Genomic DNA, 12,678 nt, shown 5'->3' on the forward strand with positions numbered 1-12,678 from the left:
AAACACAAAATACAGTGACCTTTTTTTCTCCCAACTGAGAGTTTTAAGATGTGCAAAATACTAATATACTCTCATTTCTTGGTATCTATTCTATCCCACCTCACATAAATACTCAACATAAGTACTCTTTCCGAGTAAACAAGATGATAAGAAAAGGAATTAATAAGGGGCTGGGAAATATAAGGAATGGTAAACTGAAAAAGAATGAAACAGCTTTTGTTAGTTAGCTTTGGAGAGAAAACAGAAGCTAAAGCAAGATAAACCCAAGGGTATATAAAGTGAGGGGGGAAAACCTGTGTAAGGCAAACTGACAATATAAAGTCAGAGGGCTCTACTATGTCAGGACACATGCTAGCATGTATATGAGCAGAGCTAATATGTAATTCTGTGTGTGGGGAGAAGAGCTCAGAAACTTTCAGTACAGCCCACCCGTCTTTATAAAAGAAAAAATCTTTTCCACCTCTAGTATTCAAATGATGCTTTACTTTTGTAAAAGTGGTGGGAATTTAGAAGTAAAGATGATTCAAGTTATGTAACCCTAAAGGTATTAAACATTTAGGAAGAGCTACAAGAAAAATGCCTCTTAGTTTGCACAATATCAGCAATAAAGCAAAAAGGAACTCATAGAAATTATGAAAGTAAAACCTTGAGGAGTTTCCATCAAGCAAACAAGAATACAGAGAAATTCTAACAAAAAATTTAGTTAAGACTAAAAACAGTATCTACTATGCATGCCATATCTCATTGATCCTGTTACAGTTTTCTTCATATTTGATAGTCTTGCAATTGATAATTTTTTCTTTTGAGTCCATAAAATAGAGGTGCTCTTTACAGAGATATCTTATGTTCAATGAATACGATTATACACATTTTATATAAAATACTTAAGGGAGGTCTTTAATAATTTGACAAAATAAAAATTACTAGGAGCAAGGCACACGTGTATTACACCAACTTATTTACTGTTGTTCCAGGGATGTTACCCATTCACAATCAGACAAGAGAGAAAAAAAGAGGTATAAAAATCTGAAAGGGAGAAATAATGTGAAAGAATGAGCCATTTTTACAGGAGACCACTACCAAAAAGTGACTGAGTACAGGTGCACCTGTGTGTGTTAGTTGGGATTAGAGGAAACAAGGATTCAGTGATATCACAGACGTATAAAGATTGTTTTGTAAGAATGCTCAGATGGTTTCTAGGTTTCTAAAAAGTAGAGGATAGTAGTGTGGGAGGAAGGTCAGTGTCAAAGTTTCAAAACACTACATTTAAAGGCCATATACAAGACTTACGAAAATTTATCCTATTGGCCCTGAGGAGCAAACTCTGTCTAGCATTCGGAAAAAAAATAATTAAAACATCCTAACAACTACAATGATAAGCATTAGCCTCAATACTTTACTTTCATACATAAATTATACATATATAATTGTAAATTGCACATATATTAGAGAAATCATGTGTGTGTGCACACACACATATATGCCATTTGAAATTTCAAAAAGCCCTGCTTTAGGCATTATTTTCCTATTTTGGCAGGAAAGGAAACTGAAGCACCAAGATGTTAAGTAACAGGTCCAAGATTATTAATCTCCATGAGTATTTGACTCTTGATAGAACCAGAATCAGCCCTCAGGAGTTAGAGATTTCAGGCTGCATCCAATAGAACTGAGGACTATCTCCTTCAGGACTTAGAAACACCAGGCTCTTGGCTTTAGGGGCTCAGTTTTCATTTTATAGACACAGAAATGAAAGCACAAAGAGGTTATATGATTTCTCTAGAGTAAGATAATGAATCAGTTACAGAGTTTAGACTAGGACCAAGCTCCCTAGTCGCAATCCTTCCCACCAGGCACCCGCTAATCGACAGAAGTGTCCAGGAAATTTCACCACAAAACAGAATAACACTGTAGGTTTTGCCTCCTTTATTAAAACATCATTCCTGTTATTAAAATATTATTGCTTTTCTTTTAGATTCTCTCAACCCAAATGCTTTGCTAAAATGCACTGCTGGAAAGGAGAATTTTAGTTGCTTTTTTTGGGCAATTTATGATTCAGTTTTCCAGAGCTGGGTGAGTGGACTGGTTGCAAATAAGTGGGGGAGGGAGATGATAAAGGGAATATCCTACTTTTTAAAGAAAAAGTTAAGTTTTATATTTTTTATTATTTTTAACTATAATGAGACTTAAGTTTCGGTAATGAGCTAGCTACTTCAACTACCATCTAGCTTCCTGGAAATCAAGTCAGACCCTAATACTATGCACAATTCTGAAAAACTTCTAATTTCCAAACCTATTTTCACTTCTCCAAAAGGGGGGAATACTTGTAAGGACATCAAACATACTATCAAAAATGTTTAAATTTACCAATTTTCAAAAATTCTTTGGCTTTAAAGAAGCATGTAATGCTATCAGTAATTTTTTTTTCTCTTTCTCTCACACTTCAAACATGAAAAAGGGAGGAAGAGGACTCCTAATTACTTAAGTCAAAATTTCTACTGTTTATTTTAAAATATTTTTAAATAGGTATTTACTTAATAAACTATAGTTCATCTCAAAATTAGATTTAAAAAAAACAGTCAAACATTATGTGAGCGGAATATATACTGAAATTCTTGACAAGAAAATGATAATAAAAATTCAATATGCATTTTTACTTTAAGAAAAATATATACTTATATTGAAGAGTAAGTGAAATTGTACTTCACTGTTATGATAAATGCCAATTAGGTAGTACATACTTTAAAATTAGTGTTACTGTTCATTTTTAAATTCAATCTGTCCTCATTTTAAACACTGTATGTTCCTAGAAAGATCAATTTTATATTGTACTTTTTGCTTGAACCGCCTTCATCCAAAATCAGCACCATTGTAATTGCACAGGGAGGCTTCACCTGAAAATGGTATAATAAATCACACTTAAGAATCTCAAAACCTACTATTAAAAGTATTTTGTCCTTGTCGATCACATAATCTGTGTGTTTTTAGTTTCTCCATATAATCCAATATATAAAACAACCCATGCCCAAAGACTCACATATCACCTGAGATTCAATTTCAAAAGTTAAGTATTTGAACTATAGTGCCAAGAAACACCTATAGGCTAACATAGTTCCTTCACAATCTAATGCAGATAAAACATTCCTATTTCCGAAACTTTCTATGAAAACATTTCACCCAATCCTAGTTTTGGCACTAAAAACAGTAAAATCTATATGCTAAATGAGTTCTAAGTTTTTAATATTTTAAAGAGACTCGAGTGAACTGGGGTTGTCAATTTAAAGTTTAACTTTAAATTTAAACCTTAAACTTTAAAAATTAAAGTTTACATTTACTTATGGAATTTGTATAATTTAATAAACTAAAACATACAAAAACTGGTGACAGATGGTAATAGCTACACTTGCTACTACACAGAGTTCTCAAATCACTATGCTGAAATTAATGTAACATTATATGTCAACTGTATTTCAATTTAAAAAAATAATAAAAATAACCAAAAAAAAGGTAAAAAAGTCACAAAAAGTGGGAATAGATAAAAAGAAAATAGACAGGATCAGTAAGTAGGCAAACAAATGTAATAGGAATCACTGTTTCATGTCAATGGGGGCATCTCCAATGAAGAAACTAATAATTAAGCAGCACACAAAATCAGGTTTAGTGAGAAAAGAGCCTTGAAATAGATGTAAAGATAAGAGGTAACAGGAACAGATAGAAACAAAATGTACCTAAGTTTAAGTCTTTCTCAATATTAGGAAATAACTTTAAATGTCAAGATAAATGACAGACCACCTAAAGTTCCAAGTTAATAAGAATAAAACTTGTCAAACCTCCCCCCTCGCCCCACCTTTCTTTAGTCTTCCAAAATCTTGGAAAGCAGAGCTCTTTGTGGACTCCAACTAAGTGATACAATTACTTCAGGGTATGACTTCTACCTGTGTTAGCTCAACTAAAACTACAGTCTAGTCTAGGTTCAGTGGCTATGTTTAAGAACTATGGCTCCTTGGACCTCCCCTCTCTTTCATCTTGTACACTCTCTCTTTTCTCAGTATCTACCTCCTATCTGTCCCATAATGTTTCCTGCATCTTCTCTCTCAGACACTAAGTAGTGCCTGGTCAACAGCCATTTATAGTTAAGCTAGAATTCACATTAATGTATTATTTCAGGAAGCTACCTGTATAGTTTTCGAAAATTTTTGTGTGTACTGATTTGCCCTTTGGAGTTTACTGGCTATTTTAAAAAATGAAGTAGTTGAGAAAAAGAATAGCAGCCACAAAATAAAGGACTGAGATCACTAATTGCTGCTGTAAATGATTTAAGTTATAATGTGGCTATTAGACCTTCTAAATTCCCAACGGCAAAAATGTAAAATATTAAAATAATCAATAGAATCTTACATGTTAGTACGTAATAGAAAGGTACTACATGTCTACACTAAATCTGGAGGAAGAAAGATAAAAGTATATAAATTAAAACTCTACTACCTAATTTTCTGAGGAATAGATGTGGGAAGGAATCTCACCTACAAGGTGACTATTGTGTAAGGATATGAAAACAGCTAAAAATATATACTACATATATGTTTGTATATATGCACAAAATACTTCAGGAAAAGTATACAAGAAACTAATAAATATGGCTATTTCTGTGGAGGAAAACTGGATGTCTGAGGGATAAAAATGGGAGGAAGACTATTCACTTTGCACCTTTTGTACCCTTTGAAGTTTGTGCCATGTCCATGTATTTCACATTTCCCCAAAACAATAAGATAATTAAGATAGGCTTATTAATCCTTCCTCTCCAGAGGAAGCTTAGCTACCATATTCAAGCAGCATGTGAATCAGAACAAGGAGACTTCCTCCTCACTGGTAACCTCCACTCCTACTAGGAGAACACAGTGTTCTAGTGATCAAAGAGGTAATGAATCAAATCAAATTAATACATTTTTTAAAATTCCATCCAAGTATATCTTACACTCAAAATACAAAGTATAAATACAGCATTTATCATATCTTTTCCCAGCATGGTCATCTTCTTAAAAAAAACCAACTGTTGCAGAAGTTCATCACTGAATGTATCTGTTTTTCCTTCTTAAAATTTCAACAAATTTATTTTTATGTGGGTGAGGGAATACTACTTATTCTACTATTTTCTATTCATTAAAATTTTTAGAACACAAAGATAAGATTGTCAAACTGCCTTATCTGAGGGTATATATTTTTTAAATGTTAATGAAAAAGAGAAAATGAGTATTTGTAGTCCCTGGACAAATTCTTCATGTCAGTGACTCACCTCTACTACCACTTGAAATTTTCCAGAATAGTTCTCTATCTTCCTCTCAAAAGCCACCAGGATTTCTTGCATAGGAGCAAGCTTTTCAGGACTGGTTTCAAGATCTTTTGGATTCCAGCTGCTGGAAAAGAAGGGCCACCGTTTTTGGTCTCAGGAACTCTTTGTAAATATTTAATACAGAGTCCATTCCTTCAGTTTTCATAAAATTGTGTTCTTGGGGAATTATTCTCTTTCTGTTTTAATTGTTATTTTAAAAAAACAAAATGAGTATACCACACATATTTAAAAATCAAAAATCCTAAATGATGATCTGGAATTAGAGGTACCAATTCTCCTATTTTTCACAATTTTTAGATATTCTCAGAAACTGGTTTATCTGTTGCAGCATTTGCTAGTTGTTACAAATTCAGAGAATGTATCTTTTAAAGCAGTAAAATTAAGCACTGTTACAACAAAGTTGGAAAAGCTTTACTTCACACTCTTTTGTAATCTGTATTTACTATGAAATCCATGCCATTTGAAGTCTAGGAATAAACCACTACTTTCATCCGAGGTGCTTAAGGCTCATCTCAGGAGTCATCCTGGACTCTCCCCTCTTCTGTCAGAAAGCTTAGTGATTATAACTCTTCAATATTTGTTATAACCTCCCCCTGGTAATCAACCCCTACTGCCGCCACTTTAGTTCCATATGGGGTCACCCACTGCTTAGGCCATTGCAGGAACAAAACTGTCAGATTTAGGTTCTTAAAAAAAACCTAACACTAAATACCACTCTTCAACTTACAACATTTAAGACAACATTCCCTGTTCTGTCCCTATCCCCACCATCCCCATCACTGTTAGGATCAAGACCAAACCAATCCCCCATTGCAACTTTCACCTTCATCTCCTGTGACACATAACTGCACCCAATACTCTGGTCACAGAAAACTACCTCTTTCTCAAATGCGACATGCTTTCTCCATCTTTCTGCCTGGAAGGCCCTGTGTACACTGTATTATGCTTCTAGAAATTCATAAGCAAATAAAGGTCACATAAAAATAGTAATGAGACATCCTTCAAATATGCTGAGAACTTACCATAGCACTAGATACTGGTGATTTCTTTCTTTCTTTTCTTTCTTTCTTTTTTTTTTTTTTAAAAGATAAAGGAGCTACTATGAAGTAACTTGCTGAAGATTACCCAAACATTTAGTTAACAAAGCCAAAACTGGAATCCAGGTCTATAAAGTCCCAGCCTTCCACTAGGCCTGCTATCCTCTACCATTCTTACATTCATGCAAAGCAGGGAAGAGCAGTAACCTCACCTCAAAAACATTACATACAGTGAAATTAATAATCATGTTTCCAGATGATCTATTCATACAGGTATTCATTCATTGCCACATAACAACTTCCTACCAAATATAGCACTCTATATGGAGATATAAGTTTTCTTCTTCAATAGTTTAGTATTCCTTTAGTTGAACTCTCTCAGTTCCATCTAGGTTAGGCAGTACAGAATGAAGACAGTTAAATTAACAAAAACTACCACTAAGTAATATCTTACCATTTTGTTCACCGCTTTAACTCAAGAGCTATAGTCAAGTTACTAGTAAAAGAGAATTCTAAAAACTATCACTGACTTTTCAACCTTAAAAACAATTTAAAAATCAAGAGGAAAATACAGGGCATAACCTTATGCATTCACATTCAGAATACATGCAAGTTTTTCTCAGATACATTGCTTAAAAATGCAAATGTCTTACTGAACTTCACAGATTAAATTTCGTTAGTATCACATGTCTTTCCTCACCTCACTCTGCACATATAGGTAATACATAAACCCAACATTATAAGCAGCCCCTTGCTATGATATTCTTTGAGGACAAGTCAATGACCTGGCAAGGAGTTGGCAGAAGTTGAGTCTTTACATTTGGCCATGATTTGAGAAATTTTGTCTGCCTAATAGAATTCATAATGAGTACTCTTACCACAAAATAAGAAAAAAGTTATATGACTGGGGGTTTTCTTAAATAAATGTGTACCAAGAATTGTGTGCTGAAAGCTATGTCCCTGGTTCTATTAAGCACTATGAAAATTTATCTAAGGGTCAAAACCTTGAGAGAGTAAATAATGTTCTAACATATACAGGTCAGATGTGGTTAAATCATGGAGCTCTTCAAATTAACCTTTCTTAAATGAAATTTTATTCTATAAAATACTGTTTGTCAGGAATTCTTTAATAGTGGTGATAGTTTTCAAAGCTCCCAGAAGCTTCTCACAAAAAAAAAAAAAAAAAAAAAAAAAATCACTAAATAGAAAAACCAAAACCCCATGGACAATATTTACAACAAAAATTGGTGATCAAGTATCCCCACAAACCCCAAAATGCTATGAGGTAGAGATGAGGCACTAACAACCACTGACCTGCATGACATCTGCAACTAATGGGGGACCAGGCAGATCTGAAAACAAAACACTAAAATAGTAAAGAGATAAAAACTGGAAATTACAGTGAACCAATCTAAAGAAAGCACATGAAACTAAAAAAAAAAAAAAAAAAAGGCATTTTTACCCAATCCAACAGCAAATACATACAGTCTACAATAAGCTTGAAACAGGGGAAAATAATCTAGTCCCTATCTATGAATTCTCATAACATAACCACCAAACTTCCTTTCTAGGACCAGGCCCCACCCTGAGGAGGAAGTCCTGGGAAAGGATTCAAAACTCCAGCAGTAGCCACCCCTCTCAAAAAAAGAAAGAAAATAAAGAAAGAGAAGGTACAAAGTGGGAAAAGGAACAGAGCAAAAATAATCTCAGAAAACAAGAGGCCTTATTTTTAAACACTAACACAAAAACCACTGACGGGAGAGGTCTGTGTCAGTAGAAAAGCTATCTTAAATATCAATGCCTTTTAATAATAAAGAAAACTAGTATCACATAAAAATGATCAACAGAAAAGAATCAAGGTCCAATCTCATACAAAGTTTTAGAAGAAGAGAATAAGAAGCAGAATAACATCTCTACAATGAAACCACTCTACAACAAATATGCTCAGAAAACAGATCAGAACTGCACACCTACTAATTTAGAACAAGCCAAAAAATATATGCATGATATGAAAGAACGTGTTAAATGAGTTAAAAGCCTGGTGAAGTTATGGAAGAACAACTAAATCAGAAATTAGAAATATTGGGGCACCTGGCTGGGTTAAAGCCTCTGCCTTCAGCTCAGGTCATAATCCCAGGGTCCTGGGATGGAGCCCCGCATCAGGCTCTCTGCTTGGCCGGGAGCCTGCTTCCCTTCTTCTCTCTCTGCTTGTCTCTCTGCCTACTTGTGATCTCTGTCTGCCAAATAAATAAATAAAATCTTTGGAGATTAAAAAAAAAAAAGAAGAAATCAGAAATATTTGGGGTCACCTGCTGGCTCAGTCAGTGGAGACTGTGTCTCTTGATTTCAGGGTTTTAAGTTCAAGCCGTATGTTGGGTATAGAGATTACTTAAAAATAAAACATAATTTAAGAAAGAAATTAGAAGTATTCAGAATTAAAATGAAAACTCAGGAAAGAATTAGAAATAAAAGGAAAAATACTTCAGAAATGAATATGAAATAAAATGGAACATGAGAAAAATAAACAGAATAATGGTCTATAAAAACTGGAGAGACAAAAAACCTTACAGTTTTTAATTTTAAAAAAGTAATAAAAAGGATCCAAGAGAAAGTGACAAATATTGGAGTTAGACAACGAAAATCCAACTTACATGTAAGAGTGACACTGAAGAAGAAAGCTCAAACAAGGAGACAGAATACTGAAAAACTGATTTCAAAAAGTCACTGAGGGGTGCCTGAGTGGCTCAGTGGATTAAGCCTCTGCCTTCAGCTCAGGTCATCATCCCAGGGTCCTGGGATGGAGCCCTGCATCGGGCTCTCTGCTCAGTGGGGAGCCTGCTATCCCCCCCACTCTCTCTCTGCCTTCCTCTCTGCCTACTTGTGATCTTTCTCTCGGTCAAATAAATAAATAAAATCTTAAAAAAAAAAAAAAAGTCACTGGAATTTAAAAAAAAAAAATTGAAACTACATACTGAAAGAGCATACCAAAGGCATTTCTCGTCTCAAAGAAACCTATTTATATTTAATGACATAAATCAGTTAAACACAAAAGCGTGAAAGAAGAAATACCTGGAAACATTAAGCAAAATAAGGCTGCAGTGGCTACAAAGCAAGGTGTTAACTATCTTACAGGTACATCACTGCTGTGTGACGAAATGATAATCTGAGCCAACTGTATCCTTTTAAATTTTCATTAAGTAGTCTCATTAACAAAAATAAAAACAGGTAAAATTTATCTTAATAATGAATGCATCTTTCTCCTCTTCAGAACTCCATGGAAATCGTAGTAACTTATCTCACCTTCCCTTAACAATTTAAAAATGGTGTGATAAATTAAAACAAACCTGTACATCTGGATAATTCGAGTTAAATATAAGTTTCAACTGCCTATCAATATTCTAGTTCCAGTTTTCTATTTTCTAGGGATGGCAGAGATTCCTCGCAGGAATGCTGTAGTTCTACCACTGAAATTTTATTTCACAAACTTAATATGTTTTTAAAGAATAATATGTATCATAATTTTATCTGAAATATACTATGTCAGGATCAAGGGGGAGAAAACTTCCTCCATATATCTAGTCACTTTCATCCCCTATATCTTTTATAATCCTTTGCATCCCAAATTTAATAGTGAAAATGGGCACAACATGACCACCAATATAAGTACCTATAATTTAATTACTTGTTTAGCAACAGAGAAATATTTAAAGTATCTACCAATTCTCTTTTGCCTATTCTCCCTGTATCTGGGCTGATCAGGAATTCAAACGGAGGTCCTAGAACACAGTAAAGCTTACTGATGAGTATTAGTGAAAACCTGTAATTTTAGCTTCCTAAGGGCAATTTTTTTTTCTAAGAAAGATCAGAAGTTTATATTAAGACAAATAGGTCAATAGTATGATACAACTATTGCTAATTAAACTAAAACTACCAAGTTACTTACACAGGTATTTCTAAGAATAACAAGATTTTTTTTTTTTTTTTTTTAAAGATTTTATTTATTTATTTGACAGAGAGAAATCACAAGTAGATGGAGAGGCAGGCAGAGAGAGAGAGTGAAGCAGGCTCTCCGCTGAGCAGAGAGCCCGATGCGGGACTCGATCCCAGGACTCTGAGATCATGACCTGAGCCGAAGGCAGCGGCTTAACCCACTGAGCCACCCAGGCGCCCGAATAACAAGATTTAAATAGAAATCTATATCCATCTAGTCAGTGATTTTTTTCCTTATAAAAGAACACAAAGAGTAAAAATGTTCAAAACATTTTTAGAACTTATCTTTCAGATTGAATCTGAGAATATGGTCACATTCTTATGATTTATCCAGAGTGCAGGAATTCCACCATAAGGTGGAATCTGACTTTTAGGAAAAAATTGAATAACATCTCTAACTGTAACATACCATTCTTATTCAAATGCATATAATAAGATGAAATGGTTTTTGAATTGCTGTGGTAACCAAAGAGGACTGAACATAAAATCAAAGAATCTCAAAAACGGAAGAGACTTCAGAGTCATTTAAATTATTCCTCATCTGCCCATTCAATGCTTGAATCCCAGCTACAGATTTCCAAGTGGTTGTCCAGCCTTTGCACAAACCACTCAAGTAATGACAAACTCATTACTTTCCAAGGCAATCAATTTCAGTTCTGGATGGTTTGAAATGCTAGAAAGTACTACCTATCTAGTACCTGCCTATATTTCCTTGGAACCTCCACACACTAGCTTAACTTACACTCCTAAGGCTCCTGTATTTGGGGAATTTAAACATATATAGGAACATGGGAAGAAAAGGAGAGAGGTAAAGAAATGAAAAAAGATACTGTATGAATAATATAGGACAAATTGGGGGCATATGCTTTATTTTTTTTTTCATTTTCTTCATTCTCCCCGTTCATTGCTAAATATAGGAAACATTATCTCATAGAATTATAACAAACCAAAGACTGTTCTTGGTGTGCCATTGATAAATTAAGGACATACTGTGTTCCCACCACTGTGGTAACCAACACAAGGGCTACAAATGCACATCAGGTAAAGTTACTAATTACTGGAAGGTTACAATTAACAGACATGCACAACGGTAAATAACAATATGTGGTAGTAAATAATTAGGTACAACCTATATTTTGAAGGTTTATTAAAGTATGGATTTAACTGGGTTTTAAAGAATGGGAAGGGTTTGGTTTGAAAAAAGGAATATTCAGAAGATACTTCCAACAACTGACAACTACACAACTGCACAACCAAAACAAACAGTAAGAACTCACTGTCAGAATAATTCAACAGGAACAGCTGTCTCTCTACAGCAAAGAGATCTATTGTCAAGCATCTGGAGGAGGATCAAAGACACAGGATGAAGCAAGACGGCAGAGGTGTGTGATTACCAATTTAAGGAAAATAAAACTTTTATGATTCTCAGAGGAGAACCAATACAAACTTCGTAAAAGAGAAGTCAAATGACCAAAACATGTTCCAGAAAGATTATTCTGAATGTGGTATGTAAAAGTGATGGAGAAGGGACAGTGACAGGAAGATCAGGAATAAGCTAAAGCCATGGACCTGGTAGTAGAAATGAGAATGTAAAGCAACAGAAGCAACAAAAGAATTAAGAACTGATGGCATAATGAGGCACACAAAAGAAAGAGGTAAGAACCACAGGACACCACAAGCTTTTAAGATTAACTTGAAAAATGGCATAACTAAGAAGCCAGTATGGACCACCAGATAATTATTTTAAGTGTGTCAAGTTGCAGATTAGTGGCATCTATTAATCTTAACATTTACAAAGGCTACATATTAATATATTAAATCCTTTTTTCCTGTTTCCATATGAAACATTAAGAGGTTTTATTGATACTGCTAAAGAGCAACAGTTAATTTTGATATTCTATTCTTTCTTTTCTTTTTTTAAAGATTTTATTTACTCATTTGACAGAAAAAGAAAGACAGAGAGAAACAGAACACAAGCAGGGGAAGCAGGAGAGGGAGAAGCAGGCTTCCCACTGAGCAGGAAACCCGATGTGGGGCCCAATCCCAGGACCCTGGGATCACGACCTGAGCCAAGACAGACACCCAACTGACTGAGCCACCCAGGCACCCCTGATATTGTATTCTTAATTTTACTCAAATGCGTAATGTTATCTGGCAAAAAGAAAAAAAAATCTATGCCCCATCATATCTATTCCTTTCTCTTAACTTCTACATTACATTAATAGCCAGCTTTTCTCTGTTTCGTACTGAAGTATTCTTCATAAAGCAATGCGTTTTAATTACTTCATATGAATTACTGAATAT

General features: G+C 34.4%; 1 protein-coding gene across 6 annotated transcripts in view; it reads right to left on the reverse strand.

The window, feature by feature from the left end:
• SMAP1 (small ArfGAP 1) overlaps positions 1 to 12,678 on the reverse strand; it is a 173,160-nt gene that overhangs the window by 112,763 nt on the left and 47,719 nt on the right. Inside the window, exon 2 of one of the 6 annotated variants that reach the window (XM_013044191.2) lies at positions 5,291 to 5,411. The exons of the other annotated variants lie outside the window; for them this stretch is intronic. Within the exon in view, the coding sequence (XP_012899645.1) occupies positions 5,291 to 5,362 (72 nt within the window). The 5' untranslated portion in view covers positions 5,363 to 5,411. The remainder of the gene's footprint in view (positions 1 to 5,290; positions 5,412 to 12,678) is intronic. 6 annotated transcript variants of the gene reach the window in all.

This window comes from Mustela putorius, unplaced genomic scaffold (genome assembly GCF_011764305.1).
Source record: "Mustela putorius furo isolate JIRA1106 unplaced genomic scaffold, ASM1176430v1.1 tig00003927_pilon_pilon_pilon, whole genome shotgun sequence".
Taxonomy (NCBI): Eukaryota; Metazoa; Chordata; class Mammalia; order Carnivora; family Mustelidae; genus Mustela; species Mustela putorius.